This window comes from Neodiprion lecontei, chromosome 5 (genome assembly GCF_021901455.1).
Source record: "Neodiprion lecontei isolate iyNeoLeco1 chromosome 5, iyNeoLeco1.1, whole genome shotgun sequence".
NCBI classification, from domain to species: domain Eukaryota; kingdom Metazoa; phylum Arthropoda; class Insecta; order Hymenoptera; family Diprionidae; genus Neodiprion; species Neodiprion lecontei.
The window spans coordinates 15,883,102-15,907,763 of NC_060264.1; the positions used below are offsets into that span (position 1 = coordinate 15,883,102).

Genomic DNA, 24,662 nt, shown 5'->3' on the forward strand with positions numbered 1-24,662 from the left:
ATCTTCATGTTTCATGAATTCATTGGATTCACTCAGGTGTACTATAGAATTATCATTTCTTATGGATTCGTCGGAATATTCATTATTATTTTTCCTGGATTCGTCGGAATTACGTTTACACTTATTGTTAGTAGATTTATTTTCATATTTCACGGATTCATTTCTATACTTTATAAGTTCATTGGATTCACTTGGATTTATAATAAATTAGTCATCTGTTTTCATGGATTCATTGGAATATTTTGTAGATTCATTATTGTTTTTCACGGATTCATTGAATTCATTTGGTATTATCGTAGGTTCGTTATTATTTTTCACGGATATCCATTGGATTCACTTGGTATCATCGTGGATTCATTAATTATTTTTCATGCGTTCATCATTATCTCTCATAGATTCATTGGATTCAATTGGATTTATCGCAGATTTGGCATTATTTTTCATGGATTTATTGGAATATTCGTCGTATCTCGCGGGGTTATTTTCGTTTTTTGTGGATTCGTTAGATTTTATCGTAGATTCAGTTTCATATTTTATGCATTCGTCGAAATATTTTTGATATTTTGTGGATATATTCTTATACCTGATGGTTTCTTTTGCATTCTTACCCTTGATTTTAAAATTTTGAGTACCTGATTCTAGGAATCCTCAGCCTTACTTCCGAGTCTGACGTATTAATTGCGTAAAGGTACGCTTTACTATCTCGGTTTGCCACTAACGCGTTTCCTATGTAGACGTTGTCACCTGCGTCTAACAAAGGTAGGTACCCTTCGGTTAACTCAGTTTTTTCGAGATTGACACGGATGCCAAACCGTGTCCTCGATGGAATTACGATAACATTTTCCGGATTTTGGACCTTTTCCTTTCCTTCAAGAGATTCGGAAATTTCTGTCTTTAAATTGGATTTTGTATAACCGAGACACCCGTTAGATTCTACATCTGGGAGCGGTAAAACCTCGGTGCCTAGTTCGGTCTCCACGAGTTTGTCTCAGTTGCCAGTCTGCGCTCTATACGGAGTCGTTTTTTCCTGCTGGTTTAGAAATGAAACTCGTACGTTACCGAATTCTAATATGCCTTTATCAAAATTTATTTGAGCTCGATTTTCGGTTGAAGAACTGGGATCCTATTATTCCGTCCTGTGGAATTGGTAAATTTTCCGGAACTATATGGAATTGAGCTTCGGAACTTTTGCCACGGTTTCTACGCACGCGGGAACTTTTTCGGGATTTTGAGGCGGATCTATAATTATTTGTTCCATATCGCTTGTAGGCAACGTTACTAGTTTTCTATCGGTACGCCCTGTATAATAGATAAGGTGGGGTTGGGTGTTTTGAGAGCCTCCGAGGTCACACCGTCGTTCGGTAGGCTCTCCTCGTTTCCCGAAAATGAAACTCGATTTCCTCGCGGAATTTGATTTAATCTACCATTTCACTGTTTAATTGGACATTCGCTGATTGAGTGACCGTAGTTTCTACAATATCGACAGTATTCGCGTGGTTATTCTCTCTGGTATTCGTTAGGTCGGTTCGAATTGTAGGGTTGATAATGTGTTTGCGGAGTGTAACGCGTTTGTCTAATTATTTAATTATCGTCGTACCTGATTTGGACGCTGATTTCCCTGTCTGAAATTTGGTTGTGGCCTCTGCGGGCTCGGGTCCCTTGAAAAAGTTCTTTCGTGGTACGAATTATTCGTGGGATAAGTGTTTCCGCAGTATTGATTGTTCCCTTGATAGCGATTTTCGCGATATTGATTATTTCTAGGATAACCTTGTTGATTGGATACAATTCACTTAACCACTTAAACGGCCCGGCCGTTTATTATTGCTGATATGAAATACAACACATCATATTGTTGGCGAGAGAAATTTGCTAGATAAGAGAACAATTTCGAATTTTTTCGGGTGAGTTGAAAAATTAACGACTGTAGTCAGGGCGGCTAGGTGGTCCAGTGGAGTAAGTCTCCGGTAAAGCATCTCTAGATACCAGGTTCGATTCCTAGCTCCGTCCTTAATTTTTCAACTCACCTGAAAATTTCGAAATTGTTCTCTTATCTTGTTGATTAGGAGAGTTCGACCTTGGGTTACTGTAATTGTCTTAATTACTAAAATTCGGAGGTCCCTGTTGTCGATTGGGACGGTTTTCTCTTGAATTGTAATCGGGTTGCGGTTGGTAATTTATTTGACGATTTTGATGATTCGGAAATTGATTTCTTGGGTTAGTATTATTTTGCAGTTGGTAGGTGTTCGAGTTACGTCGAGGATCCGAATAGGCATCTTTCGCGTTATAATTATTCCGATAGTCTGCTCGATTACCCTGGATAACATAAGTTTGATTCCGAGGTTTACGGTGATCGTAATAGCTTTTGTCTGAATTACATTAACAATCGTATTTATCGTGGTCGTTTGCTCCACATACAACGGAATTATATCGTTGAAACATCGCGTAATTTATCGTAGCGTCTTGAATTGTACTAGGTTGATCTCCTCGTCTAAGTTGGATTTTGATTTTCTCTTTTATTTCTACTTTCATCTCCACGTTGACCAGTTCTTTTAGAGTACCGAGTACTGTGGGGATTTTTCCATCGATTTCGGGTCTTAGTCCGCGCAGAAAAGCGGCTTTGCCGTCCGTTTCAGTATTTCGCGTAAAAACTTCGAACTCGTCTTTACGTTGTTCCTGCAAAAATGCCTCTCTTAAATTTTCCATCGCTTCGCGTACCCTTGATGCGTACGTCACGACGTCTTCATTTTGCCTTTAGAAAATTTTCCTTAGTTCACCCTGACACAGATTGACGGATTTGGCTGGTCCATAAAGTTCATTTATTCGAGCGCCTAATTCGTCTACGGTATCGAACTGTTCGTTCTCGATCACACGTCGAGCTACTCCCTTGATTTTATTACGAATTATTCGCGCGAGGCTTGATTCGACTTGAGGCGGGACCATTTCGCGTGCATCCCTGCACAAAACTTCTAACCTGCGACGGATTACCGTGAAACACCGCGACTGCCTCTAGGGCATCCTCAATTGAAATATAATAAGTCGGTGCGGGTAAAGCTGTTACGCCTGCACTTACAGCGGGTTCCTTTACCATTTTAAATTCATGAGGAATTTTAATATGTGTTTGGGATTGGTTTTCCGAATCAGGGGCCGGATTCTGAACATCAAGTGAGTTCGTGTTCGTCTTTGTGGAAACGGAAATTTGGAGTGTGATGTCAAGCTCTTCGTACCTGAATAGTGTATGGCTCAGGAACTTGCGGTCTATGCCACCTAGCGGCTAATAAATCGTTCTCTATCTGCTCGTGGTAATTGCCCACCCACTAGCACCCCGTGTATTTTCTATTATTTTTTTGCCTGTGGTGCCGGTTTCTAACGTAACCTCGCGTTGAGCACGCAATATATAACAGACTTCTTATCCGAAAAATAACTCTAAAATAAGAAGTATGCAGTATACTCAACATCCAACCATTTGAGAAGGAATAAGAGGTTATGTATGGTTAATACAAATAAACGTCAGAACCATAGACTTATAAAGATAGACTGAGCGCTCTTATGAGCCGCTTGAAGCAAACATTTGAAGGACAGAAATATGCCGGGAGTACTCCTTTCTCTCTCTCTGGCGATATTTGTGGCGGGGATCGAGGTGGTAGAGGAGAATGAGGCGAAATTATGTGCCTATATCTATAGCTGTTCGACTTCCACTGTTCCGTTGGCTCCCACCATGACGCCGATTGAAGAGAGAGAGAGCAGTACTCCCGGTATATCTCTGTCCTTTATACGTAACTGTCAGTGCCTCTTATAGGAGCGCTAAATCTATCTTTATAAGTCTATGGTCAGAACTAACATCTATTTTTCTCTCCTTTCTTAGCTATCGCCCTCTATCAACAGCATGTGCCACTTCGTAATAATAATTAACATCGGTAAGCTCTGTACAGACCACGAAGTATAGATACAAGGAGTCTGAACGTAATGTTGAACGAATGGTCGTAATTTAGGGGACAGATTTTTTTGCCGGTAGAGTGCGCCACTTTTTAAGAAGCACTCGTTTAAATTCTTACGCGGGAAGTCTTGTTGCTATTGACACCTCTCTGGAAAAAAATATTCTGAGAAATGTGGAATTAAATACAAAGTTTTAGGATTTACATTTAACTTTTCTCTCCGTAGCACTTTTATTAAAACATTTGACTAGAAAATGCCCCCGCATTATTATGAAATTGTTAATTATTTTTTTTGTTAATTCTTTTTTATGCTCGTCACAGCCAACAAAAATTGATATATTTCTTGTCGTATCGTCATTTATATCAGAGATTGTTGAAGAATCATTATTTAATAGCAAGCTACAATTGTTTTCATTGTCGTCATTAGTATGTGATTTTGGCTCAGCTTTCTTCCTCAAATGAACTTTCTGGTATTCATACACATATACACTACCATCTTTTAAAATCTCTCGATCAGTTTTAATCACATTCTCTGGATTAAAGTGTAATTCGCAAATAAAACTGCTAGCTTTTAATTCTTGTCCCAAAGCTGAGCTCCATTTACTACGCAATTCAACATCCTTAAAAGTAATATATATTTTTATATTTAAGCACATAAATAAAAATATTTTTCAAATATTAGAAAACTACATAAATTTTAGAATTATTTGTTAATAACACAAATTTTCAATATTATTTTGAGGTTACTCACTTTTGGTGCTTTGAATAAAGCTACTTTCTCTACATTCTCACTTGCCTTTCGGCCACTAAGACAACCATGAACAGCACAACACCTACCCATTGTTTTCTTAAAATTAATTTTAAATAGATAAATTTTTATTTTATATTTAATTTAATTAATTTTAACATTCGCGAGCTAGTATATGGTGTATGTTTACGTGTAATAATAATAATAACAACGGCACGTCCTGAGTACTTGCGCAGCCAGTGGCAGAAAAGAGAACTATGATTTAGGTTTATTATTGCGTACATTAATACTATGAAAACCCCGATACCGTTCAGACTCCTTGTATCTATACTCCGTGGTACAGACCGTGATGTTCATTAACCATCGACTATAATAATAGTATGGAGAGCGGAAAACCGTAGAACTCACTAACTCGAACTCACTAACTCGAACTCACTTAATGTTCAGAATCCGGCCCCAGGCGTTTGAACAAGTATTTGAGTGGGTTTTTCTGTTTTTCTCGGGTTCTCCGGAGAATTTTTATTTGTTGGATTATAATTTTCATTCGAGATTTGTGATTATTTGGGGGTTAGACTTGAGTTTCCCGACGCGTTCGTCTCCTCTAAATTTTCTAATTGTCCTTTAAATAATTGGGTGCCCTGCGTACTAACTTGTGATCTGAGTCGTCAGCCTGAAGGCGGAGAATGTACTATGGCTGGGCGTTTTTTATCGATAGGAGGGTCTTCCTTTCCCATTTAATGTTGGGATCGAACAAGCAGATTTATTTGCTTATAACTGGGTTGGAATTGGAGATTAATTTTTCGGGATTTGTATAATAGCGACAATTCTGAGGACTGTTGAGACAGAAGAGAGACAGGACAGGTTTGATAGCGGGGACGTTGAGAGTAATTAAAAAAGAATACTTTTGACTCGTTTTTATGGATATAATTTTTGCCGTTTTTCTAATCTTTGCGTCTTCTTCGCTAATCGTTCTGGGTAGCGTTGGGGGCTCAAACAGCTTATCTTTTTCTTCTATTCGTTTTTCTGTATCTCCTGGGTAATAGCAAATATCTTCAGGAGTTCCGATGGTATAGTTAGAATTGTGCGGTTTCTTGAGATCAGACTCCTTCACAGAGTCCAGAATTTTGTTCAGGTCGTTGAGTACAATCGGCTTAGTATATTGTTTCCAAAGCATCACTATAGTTCCACGTTTTCCTCTGTTTATTTCGTTCGATTTTGGGAGCATTCGTTATGGGAACAAAGGGTATTTGTCAGCGGTTTCGATTAAGGGTTGGAATCTCGGTTCGAAAGGGTATTTCGATGGAAACGAGGGATCTCAGTGATACAAGATTATCAATGGGTGCGATGTTGAAGAAATATTTGAATGGAAAATTTCCAGAACGGATGAGAAGATTCTTGACTGACTCATCGATTTAGAATTTTGGCGAGTTACTGGGTATTAAGATTTAGGTTTGTTGAATTATTCTATTAAATAGAGCGAGATTAGGATGATTTTCAGTTCGTATCGGTAGCGCGGAAAATTTCCGCCGTCCGTCGGTCGCTACTCGCGTCACAAGGAGTTTTTCGTGATTAACGTTTGGTTTCCCGGCCGATGCACCAAAAATTTATCTGACGTCGGTACGGTACCCGGTGGAAATTTTCAGATGTTAGACACTGGAATCCTTTACACAGCTACAGTTAGATTCACATCAATAGTTTGGGTCACCAATTACCGATAAAATATTGAAATACACCGGACAACGGTCGTTCTATCACTCTAATCGAACGAACCGAGGAATGAGTAATTGTTGGATAAAAGATTTGATTAATTGGCTTACCTTTTGAGAATTATCTGGATATGATTAATTGTAGCGTAGATTGGTGATTTAACGGAATGACTGATTTTAATATATTTGGAAACTTTGATTAACTTGGATTTATTTTGTAAGTTCTTTATTTCAAGTCACAAACAACGGGGTTACTTAGTTGTTAGAGTTAGAATTGATATGACAAAAATGGAGCTGAAAGCTCGCTCGCTGGAGTTTTGGACAGAGTAACTTCGTAAGAAAATTTTAAATGCAAAAGGCAAAAGGATTTTACCGCGAGACTGTACCGGGACAAGATAACGAATCTAGTGGTAAAAAACAAGAGGACGATCCGATGATCGGTCACCGTTTTTATGGGTATCGATCGCTGCGCCTAACGATCCCCTTCTTTAGCTCTTTGTCAACTGCGCTTTGTCTGCGCATCTTCCCCCTTTTCTAGGAATTAAAATGAGGGCGCGCATCTTCCCCCTTTTCTAGAAATTAAAATGAGGGCACGACATCTTCGCCGCATGTTCGCCCGTGCTCTTAGCTCTTTAGTTATTACTATATTGGAAGCTTTTTCATATATGGTATAACGCTGCGTTGGTGCGGTGGTGTGAGTGTAGGGTAGTTGCGCCGTCAGCTTCCTATTTGCGTGGGCTTTGGTGTACGGGCAGCAAGCCCTCTTGACTATCGTGCTTCTTCCCCCTTTTCGTGGGCGTTAGGACCTGAGCCGATTTTAGCTGCTAATTCCTAATACGGTGATCACAGTGCACGTGCGCTAGAGGTGACCCATGTTTCGTGATGTCATATGTCGAGGACGTTAGTGCTGTGTGCATTTTTCGGAGTCACGATGCGCTGAGTCCTAGTCGTAGTTTACTTCTTAAATGTTCTTACTATCCCGTTCGTTAGAAAGTCGATATATTAAGATTACCATATCGGTTACTTGTTGTTTTGTTAGTTTTATAGCGTATAGAATTGCATGTGTATTATAATTGATTACTATGGTTATTCACCTGGAGTGCAATAGTGATTATTTATGAAACATAGTTTCTAATTACTTAATATTATTAGAATTGCGCTGCTGCGAATATTCTTAGGTGTTCGTGTTATAACAATCTTAAGAGATTTAGGGTATTTAACAATTTGATAATTCGTAGTTTTGGAGCAGGTTTACATATGTGCCTTTGTATAATTCTCTTCTGTAATTGTTAATTCTTATATTGATATAGATCGGCTTGGAAGGTGTTGGAACGTTTTTCTTATGTTTATTGGTTGCCTGTTACTGGGCGCTGTCACGTATACATCTTTGAGTTTATTCCTTGGTGTCGTACAATACCTGTAAGGAGCTAGGTGTACGTTTTCTTACGTTTTACCTCAAAACTGGTATAAGCCTTCTTAACCTAAAAGGGTTGATTATTGCTGTATTGATACATTAATTGTAATTCTGTTTTATTGTTTCGCTTTAAAAGATCATCCCATGAGTCGATTCATCTACAATCGTTAAGCTCCCTAATATGTTCTCCAGATGGGCTCTGTATGGCTCCACATTGGAGATCTGCATTACCTTCAAAACGCTGCACGCGTTGCCTACAATACGGCGTTACGGTGGAAAGTATAATTCATGACGGATATTTGGTATTCACGGTTTTGAATGTTTTGCAGTCTCTGGTGTTATGGATTATTGCAGCAGTGCATCCATCTTTACATCATATCGGTTATACATTTATCTATGGTTTGACAGTCTTCTACTCTCCAGACTATACGGTATAGCGTAAGTTGCATATAGTGTAGGTCTCAGCTCAAAATGCGCAAATGGCATTATCGAGTGTTATATAATAATTAGATATAATGGTGTTAGTTAATCATAGTGTTAATATGATAAAGATACATAATAACGTATAATAATATTATGGCTCTTTGTAGTGCGAACTACGTCTCGTAACATGGTTTTTAAGCCTTGATTAGTGAACTTCATAGTTATTTCTATCTAGGGATATTCCAAATAGTTAGACATTTGTTTTAATACCTTATGGTTACAAGATTCTCGTACGTCGAGTTTGGTTGGTTGATAAAAGTGACATGCAATAATAATAGTCGATAAAATATACGGACGTTCCGGTCGGATGGTACACTACATCCAAGAATTAGCGGGAGAGAGAGAGAGAGGGAGAGGGAGTGGGCGAGGGAGAGGGAGAGGGAGAGGGAGAGGGAGAGGGAGAGGGAGAGAGAGAGAGAGAGGGTATGTTCTGATATACACTGCGAGCACCGTAAGGTGTGACGTCATTTAGTATACTGCGAAGCCGTTCCTTTATAGTTGGCTATACTGGTTACTATGGGAAATCTGCCGGGGGCGTGGCTTCTCCTTGCGGCAGAAGCAGTAACTATTCTAAAACACATTTTTAAATCAGCTTTCGTGTTCTTATGTGAAAGCGTGTATTTATTTACAGTTATTAAACTCGAATTTTCAAAAAAAATTCAATAAAATATGAAAATTTCAGTACAAGAAATTTCTGAGTTTGCAAATACTCAGCCTAGTCAGAAAAATTTTATTGGTGGTGAAGATATACTTGATGCGGGACATCTAATGAAATGTGGCCTACAGTAATCAGATACTAGTTGTGATAATGAGTATAAAATAATTGCATTCTGTCTCAAAACTTCTCGTTTAAAAGATCCACCGCATGAAATTGTGGGTGCAATATCGCAACATTGGCTGCAATGAAAAATAAAATTTAATGTTTATTGTTTTTTATTTTTTCTGACAAATATTACACTACAAAAAATTTCATTTCATATTGATGATAAACAAATAATTATGAAATGAAATTCTATAAGTAATTACTTACATGTTGGTATGAAGTCATTTTTTGTAAAATGTAATGAAAACACTTTTTTTGACTGTGTAACCTCATTCCCAATTTTCAATGCTTTTATCCAAGCTAATCGACGATCAATTACTTCATCTTCACCAAATTTATTTTTGATTACTACAAAACTAGAATTTGCCGAAGGAAAAGTGTAAAATCGAACTGTATTGTTCTTACTAGACTTGCTATTACACCCATACACGCAGCAGAAAGTTTTATTTTTATTTTCTTGTGGTGGAAACTCCATGATTAAATTTTTTGATCAAATATTGAAATTTAAGATGTTTTTAAGTAATAACTAAGCTTATAGATAATAATTGATTACTTAATATTTAAAAAAAAATTTAACACTTTTAAACTACATTTCTCACATATTATATTTGGTATCAGCAGTTTAAGCTTGACCTGCACAGAGTAGTTTATATTTGATCCGTCAGGTAGCGTATCTGAGTGGATGATTTCCCAATACTGTGATCGACTTTTTTTGGCGTTACTTTCATTCCATACATAATATTTGTTTCACACTGCAATAAACACAATTTCTTCAAATTTTCCATTTTTTTTTTTAACGGCCGGTATTTTTAAATGACAATATTCGATAATAATAATTATCAACAGTGGAAGCTGTTAAATTTCTGAACGCTGTTGATCACGTGATGAAAGCACTAAGAGCACCTTACCTCGAAAGCACCAGTGTTCACAGTAGAAAAATGGCGACGATTTATGACGTCATATATTTCCCCAGGATACTGCGACTGTACAGGACTGTATACTGTCAGTCAATAACGTGTGATGTCGGAACGGTACCTAGTGGAAATCTCCAGATGTTAGACACCGGAAACATTCACACGCAGCTACAGCTAGACTCACATCAGTAGTTTGGGTCACCAATTACCGATTAAGTATTGAAATACACCGGACAACGGGCATTCTGTCGCTCTAATCGAACGAACCGAAGAGGGAGAAATTGTTGGATAAAAGATTTAATTTGGCTTACCTTTTTGAGAGTATTCTGGATGCGATGACTTGTAGCGTAGATTGGTGAGAGGTTTTAGCGGAATAACTGACTCTAATATATTTGGATACTTTTATTAACTTTGGTTTATTTTATAAGTTCGATATTTAAAAGTCACAATAACGGAGTTACACAGTGTAAGATCTTAAACTTAATATGACACAATGGAGTTTAAGCTCGCTGGACTTTTGGGCAGAGTAACGTTGTATGAAAGTCTTAATGCAAAAGGCTAAAGGATTTTACCGCGAGACTGTACCGGAACTAGATGAAGAATCTGGAGGTAGAAACCAAGAGGACGATCGAGTGATCGGTCGCCGTTTTTATAGGGGTCGATCGTTGCGCAGAACGATCCCCCTCTTTAGTTTTTTGGTCGCCTCTGCGCACCTCCCTCCTTTTTCTAGGAACTAATTAGGGCACGACATCCTCGCGCATGCACCCCTGTTATCTTAGTCCATTAGCTATTACTATATTGTAGGTTTTTACGTATGGTATAATATATTATGGGGTCTTGTATGGTATAACGTTGCTCGGTGCGGTGGTGTAGGTGCGTGGACTTTGTTCCGTAGTTCTCCGAACTGCGTGAGCTTTTCGTTGAGGCGCCAGCCCCCTTTCTGGCCCCCCTCAGCCACTGAACTTCTTCCTGTCTACCTCTTAATGTTTTTGCTATCTTGCTCGTTACAAAGCCCATATTTCATTTTGGTTACCTGTCGTTTGTTAGTTTTATAGCTGTTTCTATATAGAATTACATATGTATTATAGTCGACTACTGTCGTTATTAACCTGGAGTACAATAGCAATTGTTTATAAAACATAGTTTGTTATTTGCTTAACATTATTAGAATCGCGCTGCTGCGAATATCCTTAGCTGTTTGTGTTATAACTATCTTAACAGATTTAGAGTATTTAGTAATTTGATAATTCATGGCTTTAGAGCAGGTTTACATGTGTGCTTTTTGTATATAACTCCCTTCTGTAAATGTTAATTCTTATATTGATATAAATCGGCTTGGAAGCTTCTAGAACGTTTTCGTTTCGTCGGTAAGTTCCCTAATGTATTCTTTAGGTGAAGATCTGTATGGCTCCACATTAGAGATCTGCATTGCCTTCAAAACGTTGCGCGTGTTGCCTACAATACGGCCTTGCGGAAGAAGGTATAGTTCATGCTGGGTAATTAGCATTCACGGTTTGATGGTTTTGCAGCCTCTGGTTTTATGGGTTGCAGCAGTGCTATCTTTACATTATATTGGTTATGCATTTATCTATGGTTTTACAGTCTTCTATACTCCGGGCTATATAGTAAAGCGTATGTTGCTTATAGTATAGCTCTCACCTCCGAATGCACAAATGGCATTGTTGAGTGCTATATAATAATTGGGTATAATTATGTTAGTTAATTATAGTGTTAATATGATAGTGATATATAATAACGCATAATAGTATTATAGTTCTCTGTAGTACGAAGATCTCGTAACATGGTTTTTAAGCCTTGGCTAGTGAATTTCATAGTTATTTCCATCTAGGGATATTCCAAATAGTTAGACAGTTGTTTTAATTTCTTATGGTTACAAGATTCTCGCACTTCGAGTTTGGTTGGTTGATAAAAGTAACATGCAGTAATAATAGTCGATAAAACATACGGACGTTCCGGTCGGATGTTACAAACGGAACGAATATCTCCCCAGTAAGAGCACTGAACAGTGCTCGCAGTGTATGTAGAGGACCTTCTCACTGTATACAGTCGGATTCTACTCTTTGTACGATACTTTGGTCTGTGCCGTGGCTTGTACTTCACAGCTCAACAGTTCATTCTTTTGCTATTTTTCGCATTTTTTCAATTCTGAAATCAACGTTTTCATTTTTATAAAGCTGGAAGTATATACCGATCAGAAAAAAAAATAAAATATGACGCAAAGAATAAGGACAGTTCTGATAGACCTCAGTGGAACACTTCACGTAGGCAATGACGTCGTGCCAGGAGCTGTGGAAGCTTTAGAAAGGTCCTCCAAGCCTATGTTTAAATTCTCGATTAATTAGCATACTTTGAGCATTTATGAGTGTGTGAACTTGGAGCTACTTGCAGCGATATTGCGTCTTGCATTGAATGTTGCTATTTGTTACTGTTGTGAGCCTGCCTGGTCTATTTCATAGAATTCTCTGGGAACATGATGTCTATTTGTTGTTAATACTGTATGCACTGGACTATTGTTAGTCATAACTTCGTTATTCTGTTACAATTACTTGCAGGCTCCGGAATACCAATGCATCCATAAAATTTGTCACCAACACATCAAAGGAGTCAATGAGATACTTGCATGCTCGTTTAAATAAAATTGGGTTTGTGATCGATAAAGATGAAATCTTCAGTTCGCTCAACGCAGTTAGACAAGTATTAATATCTCGTCAACTAAGTCCCCTGTTGTTAATTGATGATGCAGCAATGGAAGATTTTACAGACCTTGTCAAAGACAGCCGACAAAATGCTGTGGTTGTTGGATTGGCACCTTCCAAATTTCATTACCATGAATTAAACAAAGCTTTCAGGTCAGTTTCCCTAAGCCAGCATCTACAATTATTGAAGTCGACTCTTCACAACTTGCAAAGATCTTTTACTACCACATGCCTATAGCAGAATCTTAAAGCCAAGGGTGACATAAGAAACAATTTTGCGTAAGCAACTCATGAAAACACCTTAAATGTTGCAGTTTCTAAAAATATATGTTGGTGCGCGTTCAAAAAATACAGGAAAAATCAAGGAATTTGAGTTGGGGTATGGAAAAGTCAGAAAATTTCGAAAATAGGTCAAACACTTCGATTCGACTACTAAGGTTAGTTCTGAGTTTTTGGCACTTTATTTAAAGCTAGATTTGTGGAAGTTTTTTTGATGCATTACAGTCATGCTACTTGAAACTAGAATGAACGAAATTCTTACTACTCATTTCACTCTGTAACTTTGTATCAGGTTTTGATAATATATAAGTGATCATTTTTTAACCTTTGAGCTTTTCCAGAGAAATCTTAGATTAGCTAAATCGAATACCTTCTTATGTCGTTAGGTGCTCGTAAACTATAGAGGAACTTCCAAGTGAAATGCAATAATTCTTACCATATGAAAAGTTTTAAAGAGAATGATTAAACAATAATACATACCAATTGAACTATTTTTCGTACCTTTCAGAAGTGTTTTACTTAGTGCGAGTGGTTTTTGAGTTATTTAGAAATATGTATCAAGAAATTTTGTTTTCATGACATTTATTTGAAATCAGAAAAGAAAGTACATAATTCATTAGACATCTTATTTGTGATGATAGAATTAGGAAGATACAGGAATAAATCATAGCAGGAAAACCATTGGTAAATATCGCGGATCCCATGATGTATAGTATGGTCTTCCTAGTATCAATATGGTTGAGACTCAAAATGTATTGATCGTTTGTGTTGCTGGTTGCTTGCTTGTTTCTGAGGTATGTACATATATTAGACAATGATATCAGATAAAGTTGACCAAAACTCAAAACTATGACAAAAAAAAAGTTTATTTGCTATTGCGGAGAAGTTAGGAAAGACTGGAGATCTTAGCTAGGAAAACTGGGAAAACTCCTGGTATTTAAAAATTAATATTGTGTAGCCAGCCGAAGGCAGGACATCACTTCGAAAGTCCTGAAGACAAGAAGTTATGGAGAGTCTACTGAATGAAAAAAAAATTTGTATGTGTATCAAAATTTATTTAAATCACTTCGTGAATGCTGCAGACTTCTTTTAGAAGGTGCATCATTGATAGCTATCCATGAAGGACGATACTACAAGCATGAAGATGGCCTGGCATTAGGACCTGGACCGTTTATAAAAGGCTTGGAGTATTCCTCAAATGTGAAGGCCGAGGTAGTTGGTAAACCTACGGCTGAATTTTTCAAAGCAGCCTTAGGAACTGCAAGGCCAGAGGAAGCAGTTATGATAGGCGATGTAGGTTTTATACAGTACATGACTTTGTTCTAATATTGGTTAACAACGATGTGTCATGGATATCAATTTCAATGTAAGGATGTGAGAGACGATATCGCTGGAGCCCAAGCACTTGGCATGAGAGGAATCCTTGTGCAGACTGGAAAATACAGGGAGGAAGACGAAAACAAGATATCCCCAGGACCGTATAAAGTATGTTCGTCGTTTGTAGAAGCTGTCGAAGCTGTCATACAAGAAATAACTTAAGCATTTTGGTTTATAACTGGCGATTTAGGTAAAAAAAAAATTCATTTAGAATTAAGTCAATAAAAAGAGCGTTAAAATAATTCACCTGCAAATTCAGATTTTCCCAAGTCATGAATTACGCTAATATAAACGGGAGGCCATAGTTAAATCCCGACCTTAATAAAATATCGATTATACTTGTACGAGTGATATTCCGCTTCAATTTGCCTAAAAAAGAACTCATCGTACCTAAAATGACAGGAACATTGCTCGAAAAAAATTAGAAATGTGGGGTAGAATAGAATCTCCCATACATACATGCATTAATTGAATTGACTGATTAAGTTGACATGACATAGCATTGCTTACTTTATTATTATTATCATTAATATAGTTCATGGTTTTATTCGTAAAACAAAAATATGTAATAAGTTTTCAAATTAGCATAAAACTGAGGTCAGTATTTCAACGTGGACTTTTATTCCACACTGGGCATTTTACCTCTGCTTCCCATATGTTGGCACAGTAATAATAAAACTAGCAGATTGCTAAATTAACGTTGGATATACTTGCTTTGATTATAAAGAATGCATGTTGTTATAATAAAAGCTTCAGCAAGAAGAAAAACGTGTCTATAGTTACGATACAATATGGCGTCTGCCACGAATATTTGAATACATTTCTAACACCATATAATTTCATTCAGTTATTACTTCGGAATAACGAAATGACAGATTTCAAAACCCAATTTGATGATATTCAATTAATTAAAAAAAAAATAAAAAATGAAGCACTCCAGACCATGACAATGAAATTGCGTCTGTAAATTAAAAAACTACTTTCTGACGAATATACTACTTTTGGTATCCCTCAATGTTTGTCCGGTTCTCCTTTTCCATACCCTCATCTCAATATAAACTGTAAGTAATAAGTTCGAGTGGTTAAAAGTTCAAATATTGAATAACTTTTTAGTTTTCAACACCTTTGGTGATATAAGAAAAGGATTGGTTTCGATCGAAAATTGCTTTTTCTTATTCCTGTTACGTCCCAGCCGATAATTACGGCTGCACCCTCTCTGTATCGTAACTTACCGGCGTGCAATTATCATAAGAGAGCACACATGCTCATACCATAGCCTTTAAGAACCATATAGATATAGATTTAGTTATCATCTTGGCGTGTAATGGTCACGGACCAACAATCGTTCATGTAATATTTTCATTTCTTTATTTTATATCCTCAATTTCGACTTAGACTCGCGAACTCTCACTGACCAAACTTAAGGAACGTGAGAGAAGACAAGACGAGCAGTTGACACGGTATCATGCTTAGAATTCAACTTTGCATTCTTGCAATTAACTCTCATGTCAGCATTGCACCGATTGGCCTCTTCAAGACCAATCGTCTTGCACTGACGTCAGACCATTACACACCTCAAAAATAGAAAACGTTATAGATCATTCTGTTAGCGCACTCATCTTCCGAAACTTCGAACTTTAGAACAGCTAACCAAGTGAATAACACTAAAAACCCACATCTCGAAATTCAGTTAACGAACGTATTATTTTTAATAAACGTGTATTCTGAATTAAAGTGTGTATGTAGAGCGAATTATTTCAAGTCACCCATAGTGATAGTTGGCACGACCCACAACAAGTTCCAGATCGAAACAGGCTGCTCTCGACGTTTGTCCCAGATCGTAACATTCCGACGAATCTTTACGTTTTCAAACTAGTCTAGTCGATAAGCTCAAAATGGTCTAAAATAGAGATACTGCTCCTAAAATTATGTGCGATAGCTCATTGGATTCGGAATGACGCCTAGACAAAGGTGCTAAAAAAGTTTATCAGCACATAAAAAATTGCAAAAGTTATAACCAATTAAAGATGAAAAAAAAGGCATTTCGTTTTTCGCCAATATCTCATAGACTATTAATAGTTCTGAGACTTTAAAAAAAGATTCTTAAAGAAGAGGAAATTTCCAATAAAAAAATCCTAGCTCTCGGTACTCTATCTCCATTATTTATAATTTTAATTTAACGCTGAAAATGGGTCTCCGCGCTTCGTTTTTAGGTCGCGCGCGCGGCGTCAAAAGCGAGTACGACACATTGATTAATTTTTTTAGGGTATTGAATTTTTATTTAAAATTTGTTAAAATGATGGTGTGTTTTGAATACTTCAAAAAATTTATCCCCGTTGGAAATTTTACTTAAAGTTAATATTTCAACAAGTTAAACGATTGTTAAGTAACAAAATTTTCTCGAACTTCCGTCTTCATTGTAAATGAAAAAAAATGTTTAAATAATTGTCACAAAAATATTTCGCTTCGTGGAGCCTTTCTTATATACATAGTCAACAATATCACGCGATAAAAGTTGAAGAAATATTCATACTTTGTTTGTAATAATTTTTGTACTCGAACAAAAACTGAACAATCCAAGTAATACTGTTAAAAAAAATTTTTTTTTTCCTAATCATGATATTATCGTTTTTTTATTAATACAAGATATTAATTGATTTTTTTTTTTATTTATTAATTGATTCAAAATTTTTTTTCACAACTTTATTATATTATAAATATTATGAGTTTTGAAAAAAAAATTTTTTTCCTAACAACAATTTTTACTTGTTTATAATCGTTTTTTTTATATTTCTATTGTTTAAATAATTAGTTAAGAAGTTATTTTTTATCTAAAAATCATAATTGACAGTCCTCTATAAAGTAACAAAAAAAAATTTTTTTTATCAACAATTCCATTGCTTATTAACTTATCAATCTGTTATAAATAAATTTTCAACTTTGTTATATTTTTTTTCTCAAACTTATAAAAATTACAAAAACAACCATATATAACAAAGTATAGAAAAAAATTTTGTTCAATTTTTTATTTTAGTTTTAAAAAACACGTGCTACAAAAGTTGCAGCGGCTGCTTTATTTGTCTACTAAAAAACTAATAAAACTATTTAGGTCTATGACCGTATCTGCATTATTTAAAAAGTTGGAAGTCATAAAAGTTCTCAAAACATCGAAAAAAACATCAGTTTTTATAAACAAATGCGCATAACAACAGATTAGCAATAACATTTCGTGTCTGTAATAGTTTAAGAGTTATATTAGTTTTTTAGTAGACAAATAAAGCAGCCGCTGCAACTTTTGTAGCACGTGTTTTTTAAAACTAAAATAAAAAATTGAACAAAATTTTTTTCTATACTTTGTTATATATGGTTGTTTTTGTAATTTTTATAAGTTTGAGAAAAAAAATATAACAAAGTTGAAAATTTATTTATAACAGATTGATAAGTTAATAAGCAATGGAATTGTTGATAAAAAAAAATTTTTTTTGTTACTTTATAGAGGACTGTCAATTATGATTTTTAGATAAAAAATAACTTCTTAACTAATTATTTAAACAATAGAAATATAAAAAAAACGATTATAAACAAGTAAAAATTGTTGTTAGGAAAAAAATTTTTTTTTCAAAACTCATAATATTTATAATATAATAAAGTTGTGAAAAAAAATTTTGAATCAATTAATAAATAAAAAAAAAATCAATTAATATCTTGTATTAATAAAAAAACGATAATATCATGATTAGGAAAAAAAAAATTTTTTTTAACAGTATTACTTGGATTGTTCAGTTTTTGTTCGAGTACAAAAATTATTACAAACAAAGTATGAATATTTCTTCAACTTTTATCGCGTGATATTGTTGACTATGTATATAAGAAAGGCTCCACGAAGCGAAATATTTTTGTGACAATTATTTAAACATTTTTTTTCATTTACAATGAAGACGGAAGTTCGAGAAAATTTTGTTACTTAACAATCGTTTAACTTGTTGAAATATTAACTTTAAGTAAAATTTCCAACGGGGATAAATTTTTTGAAGTATTCAAAACACACCATCATTTTAACAAATTTTAAATAAAAATTCAATACCCTAAAAAAATTAATCAATGTGTCGTACTCGCTTTTGACGCCGCGCGCGCGACCTAAAAACGAAGCGCGGAGACCCATTTTCAGCGTTAAATTAAAATTATAAATAATGGAGATAGAGTACCGAGAGCTAGGAGTTTTTTATTGGAAATTTCCTCTTCTTTAAGAATCTTTTTTTAAAGTCTCAGAACTATTAATAGTCTATGAGATATTGGCGAAAAACGAAATGCCTTTTTTTTCATCTTTAATTGGTTATAACTTTTGCAATTTTTTATGTGCTGATAAACTTTTTTAGCACCTTTGTCTAGGCGTCATTCCGAATCCAATGAGCTATCGCACATAATTTTAGGAGCAGTATCTCTATTTTAGACCATTTTGAGCTTATCGACTAGCCTAAACCTCAAGAATCCGAAAAACAGATTCTTAGGAAGTGGGCGGTCTGGTTGTCGGTTTGTCAGTCTGCCCGACAATCTTCCGCCATCATCTTGGAAAGTATCGTGTCGAAACCGACTCGATGCAAAAATTTGAAACTTATAGGTTTTACAATCAAATGATAGGCATGAAAAATTGCCATGTTCTGTTTAATTTGAACTTCCGATTCTACCGGAAACAAGTCAGTTTTCAATGTTTTACCAAGAAACATACCTTTTCCTTATTACTTTTTCTAAGTACCTAATCGATTATGTTTTTCGCGGTTTATATATTTATTTTTGAAAAAAATTATAAATGTTTTGTTTATAGAATTTTTTTTCCAATTATTCTTTCGGCACCTTTTCATTTAGCTGCCAAGTCCTATCATTTTCAGATTTTTCACCCGGCCGTGTTCCAGCTCATCGCGGAAGTTTGTCAGACACACCGATAGACTCTTCTCTTTCTTGGTGATGAAAAATATCGTGAAAAACTGTTTGCCGGGTTGTTAATTTCAATTTCGGAAATATTTTCAAAAATCCTAAACTTTTGACATTTTCTCATGTTATTCGTAAAGCACATGAAAATATCATACAGTCTTTGCACCGAACAAAACGATTATTTCATGTAAACAAATACTTTTTGCGGGTCAACAATATTTTCAATATTTCACAAGTGGTTCAATTTTATTTTTCTCAAATATTCATACCTACAGTTCTTCGGGGAATGTTTTTTGCGGATGAAAATTTGTAGTTTCTGAACAGGATTCGGGATTTAAAAAAACAAGGAAACGCTATTTTATCAAATTTATTTTTTACACTATACAAAATGTTGTGTTACGTCCTTCAGACTTCATATTTCTCTTCCACGGTCTTATAATCTGTGGATTCGCTGTTAATGTCGAAGTATTTCAAAATTTCTGCTTCGAGACCGCGGAAATGTTCGTTCACTTGTAGTCCTAGTATTGTATGCCGACTTCGGTTCATAATATTTTGATTCACGGAGCTAAAATTGTCGTTTGGGCCCCACTTCCGATCGGGTAGTTGTCGGAAGATGCTCAGGAAGCGAAAAGCAAGGATATCATAGAATATAGAGAACATTTCTCGTAGAAATGTTTGAGAGAGAAATCGACGGAAGATGTTTTTCAACGCATGATCATTACAATCTGATCCTTACATTTCATGTATGGGAAAACAGTTGAAAAATAACAAGTTTCCCACTTAAAGCTATGGCAATGTTTCCCTGTTCTGACGGTTTCGTGGACATGGTAGAGGATAATGATGAATATGTGAAGGTCAGATCTATTTTAGTATACTAACTATAAGTCATAGTGTTTGAAATGCAAAAAAATGTTTGAAATACATATCTCGTATTTCATCAAGCCACTCGTTGTACTCTTTTTTTTTTTTTTTACTGTCCATAACAAACCGCCAAGGAAAATCTGGATATACATCTGGAAATGCTTGTAACTTTAAGGAACCTTTTCGTTTACACTGGTTAACCATTTCGAGTCTGGGATTCTAAATTTTTACATGAAATTCGTTCTCAATGATCTCGAAAACATGAGTACACGAAGTTTTACTTAAATTCAATACAATTTTGTGCTATTGGTCGGTCACATTGGATCTGTCATTTTAAATATGAACATATTGCAAATTTGACTTCAGATTCGTGATCAGCGACCTCGATAACATTAAAACCCAAAATTTGGTTACAATTACAACCTTGGTGTACTTTTGCCGACTTTTGCGGCGACTTCACCCACTGTGCGTTGTCATGTTGGAGTATAATGTTTGTTCCAACGGATGTATAATCGAATAGGGATGGTCCAGGTGACTGTGAAACGTATGAAATAAAAAACAATCATTGCGGCATTATGTATACAATTGAATGAAACAAATACGGGATGATGATTTATTACTGCATTTCTACGCATCATATAAGGTAAGATGATTTATTGAATATGGAAATGAATAGCATACTATTGGATTACAGGTATTGAAATTTATATCAGTCAGGTAATCATTTCAATTGACATTTATATCAGGTAAGCAGTTAGTGATGCCGAAGAATCAATAGGTTAAGTTAGTGGTTGGTAGTCTCGTTGAAGTTGGTTCATTTTGATGAGATACGTAGAGAGTTAACTTTTGGCACACCTGCGGGCCACCTCTAGTATTTCGACATCATCTTGCCTAAGTGAAACGTCTTTCTGTTCCAACGGGTTGATAATATGGTACACGGAAAAAAAAATTCTGTTCGGCGAGCTGTATTCTACAGCTCCAGTAACTATACGCACTCTACGGTCTATCTTGTAGTTACAGCAACTACACTTCTCGCAAAAATTAAGGGAACAACAAAATTTTCGCAATTTTTTGGTGATTTTCAACAGGCTGTATTTCAGTGAAAAATGGTCGTGCAAGAAATAAAAAAACAAAGCTTTTGAAGCTTGAAGACTCTAGTTTTTGAATTTTTTGGTTAAAAATTTTTCGAAGCACTATTAGCCATGCAATCTTTGGATAAAGCACGAAGAAAAAATTTTCAAAATTTTTTACATTTTTTCTTTCGCTCTACGGGCATGGAAAAATTTTTCCGAGCTAAACCAATGCATAGGTCGCATAGCCTGTTTATTCAGCTTCAAGATGCTTTTTTTTGAACCTCGATACGACCATTTGTCTTCGAGATATCGAATTTTGAATGCCAAAGGATCCTTTTTCACTCAACTGCCGATATCTCTGGAACTACTGGTCGCACAGCGAGCCGAAGGGCAGTTTCTTTTTCTGCAGAAAATTTCCTACAAAAATCTGTCAAGGTTGATGTCAAAAAAAATTTTTTTCCATCTGTAGCGTTAACGTGAAAAAAGAGCAAAAAAATGCCATTTTGCCTTTTTTTGGATAATTGACTGTATCTTCGTCAGTATTGGGGGGAAAGCTTAGGTTAGAAGAAAATTTTATAGCCTAATGTACCCCAAAGGTCCCCCTGAATCGGTAGATCGATCGGTTCAGCGGTTTTCCTGGACCGATTGATTGAAATTTTAAAAAAATCAAGGGAACAAGGTTTTTGTTTCTTATGGAACCTTGTTCTCTTAATTTTGTCAAAATTTCAATCAATCGGTCCAGGAAAACCGCTGAACCGATCGATCTACCGATTTAGGGGGACCTTTGGGGTACATTAGGCTGTAAAATTTTCTTCTAACCTAAGCTTTCCCCCTAATATTGACGAAGATACAGTCGATTATCCAAAAACTCTTCAAGAAACAAAAACCTTGTTCCCTTAATTTTTTCAAAATTTTAATCAATCGGTCCAGGAAAACCGCTGAACCGATCGATCTACCGATTAAGGGGGACCTTTGGGGTACATTAGGCTGTAAAATTTTCTTCTAACCTAAGCTTTCCCCCCAATACTGACGAAGATACAGTCAATTATCCAAAAAAAGGCAAAATGGCATTTTTTTGCTCTTTTTTCACGTTAACGCTACAGATGGAAAAAAATTTTTTTTGACATCAACCTTGACAGATTTTTGTAGGAAATTTTCTGCAGAAAAAGAAACTGCCCTTCGGCTCGCTGTGCGACCAGTAGTTCCAGAGATATCGGCAGTTGAGTGAAAAAGGATCCTTTGGCATTCAAAATTCGATATCTCGAAGACAAATGGTCGTATCGAGGTTCAAAAAAAAGCATCTTGAAGCTGAATAAACAGGCTATGCGACCTATGCATTGGTTTAGCTCGGAAAAATTTTTCCATGCCCGTAGAGCGAAAGAAAAAATGTAAAAAATTTTGAAAATTTTTTCTTCGTGCTTTATCCAAAGATTGCATGGCTAATAGTGCTTCGAAAAATTTTTAACCAAAAAATTCAAAAACTAGAGTCTTCAAGCTTCAAAAGCTTTGTTTTTTTATTTCTTGCACGACCATTTTTCACTGAAATACAGCCTGTTGAAAATCACCAAAAAATTGCGAAAATTTTGTTGTTCCCTTAATTTTTGCGAGAAGTATATATATTAGTCAGCTCTGATAGCTGCAAGTTGTTCAGCTCTCACAGCTGAATGGTTTTGCTCTAAGAGCTGTAAGTTGCGCTGTGCTCTGGTGCGTTGACATATTTCATAACCTTCAAATTCATGAGTATGATTTAAATACAGTTGATAGATAATTGTTTAAATAGTCCATTCAAATATGTAAATGACACTGAATAAATAATGATAATAATGATGAAAAATAATACTAATAGCAATATAATTGTACTATTTAACAATAAGCGCTGTGAGCGGAGCCGAAAAATTCTGGTCTAGCTCTTCGAACGAAGCTGTTTAGCTGAGAGAGCTGAACAACGTACAGCTATGACAGCTGACTAACAGTCAGTTATACGAACCATGCAGTGCTCTTCCAATAACAGAACGTTTAGTTCGACGAACTGTTTACAAGTAACTATCTAATATTTAGTTCCACGAGCTGAATTTTTTTTCCGTGTAGGAATGGTCTAAGTGACTGTGAAACATACAAAATAATAACACTAGTTTATATGGTTTTTGTTCGTAAAATGAAAAGTGATTTTTCTCAACAATTGAGGTGCACTCAGTTTCAAAAAAAATATAGAAATATCCAACACGTTGTTACGTCCGTGAACGTCGTTTATTCCCGAGCGGCAAGGAATAAACTGGTTCGGCTTCGCTTTTACATCCGGGGACAACCAGAAGTTGGGATAAGTGTTGTATTATCAATAAATAACACTGATCGGAAAGAAAAAAAGAAATAAGGTTTTAGACATAAACCCTTGAACTATTTATTCTTATGAAAATAGAGTTTTTCTCTCTACCTCTGGCGGAGCCCGACTAACTGCCACATGGTTCGACTCGTGTTTCGGCCATATACACATATGTTACAATACATGCACTACACACATAAGTACATTACAACAGGTTGAATAACCGTTTGGATGTTTGGGATATCAACTATATATTTGTTTCAAGAATATGTGGAATAGTTTAAACGGAGAGTGTAGTTCACAATATCGGTAAGAAAAGTTATACGTGAGGTTGTTGAGTGTTGAAATAGACTTGATCGTGTCGAACGTTGGAATAGGAATGGTACCGAGGTAAATAGCAGGGGTAGAAGAAGGTGCGCAAATTCAAAATGGTGAGGAATAGAATTGGCAGAGTCGATAAAAAGCGAATGGCGTGAACCACAATGGAAATAGGTAGGATACGAATGAGACGATAAGGTTACTACAAGGATGATGGGAGAGTGACGATATGAGGGTGACGTGGGGCGATACGCCGGACGTAACAACGTCACGTTTCCGAAATATTTATTGTTTTTGATTTACAAAAAAAAAAATGCTTATAATACTTAAAAAATTAAAATTTTTAAAATCAAAAATTAAAAATGAATTGCCTTAGCTTTTTTCTTGCATTTATTTGTGTCTGTGTCCCATGAGTTATCATGAGTGATTGTTCATGAACATCAGCAAATTCATCTGAACTTGTGTCACTTTGAGTTTGAACTTCTTCGGATTCCGTGTTAGTGATCAATGTTTTGCTGCAACAACCGGGAGGTTCTGGAACTCGCTGTTTGTTTGAACAGTAAATAGATTTAGTAACCGAAGAAAAATCTCCATACATAATTTTATCTCTGCTCTTGCGATTAAAACCAAATGTCTTAGCGAGACAGAAGTAAGAGTCATTTTCGTGGCTGGATGGTTCTCTCTATATCATTGGCATATTAAAATTCAAAGATCTGTTTTCACCGGCAGCCCAGGAGCTTAGCGTTGTTCTACATCTATCACAAAATA

At 35.7% G+C, this 24,662-nt stretch overlaps 3 protein-coding genes across 3 annotated transcripts in view; 1 reads left to right on the forward strand and 2 right to left on the reverse strand.

The window, feature by feature from the left end:
• Positions 1 to 3,937: 3,937 nt before the first annotated feature.
• LOC124294437 lies at positions 3,938 to 4,865 on the reverse strand. The gene is made up of 2 exons (XM_046739426.1): positions 4,684 to 4,865; positions 3,938 to 4,552 (listed from the first exon to the last, which is right to left on the reverse strand). Exons 1-2 carry the CDS (start codon positions 4,771 to 4,773, stop codon positions 4,127 to 4,129), a joined length of 516 nt encoding a protein of 171 aa, XP_046595382.1. The 5' UTR covers positions 4,774 to 4,865; the 3' UTR covers positions 3,938 to 4,126.
• Positions 4,866 to 12,081: 7,216 nt separating this feature from the next.
• LOC107216930 (haloacid dehalogenase-like hydrolase domain-containing protein 2) lies at positions 12,082 to 15,655 on the forward strand. Its single transcript, XM_015654265.2, has 4 exons — positions 12,082 to 12,346; positions 12,594 to 12,890; positions 14,099 to 14,309; positions 14,388 to 15,655. The coding sequence occupies exons 1-4, from the start codon at positions 12,252 to 12,254 to the stop codon at positions 14,553 to 14,555; spliced, it is 771 nt and encodes a 256-aa protein (XP_015509751.2). The 5' UTR covers positions 12,082 to 12,251; the 3' UTR covers positions 14,556 to 15,655.
• Positions 15,656 to 19,675: 4,020 nt separating this feature from the next.
• The window catches only part of LOC107224514 (transmembrane protein 135), a 74,471-nt gene continuing 69,484 nt past the window's right edge, over positions 19,676 to 24,662 (reverse strand). The window contains exon 10 of the mRNA XM_046739424.1: positions 19,676 to 20,718. The gene's annotated coding sequence lies outside the window, so the exon portion shown is untranslated. The remainder of the gene's footprint in view (positions 20,719 to 24,662) is intronic.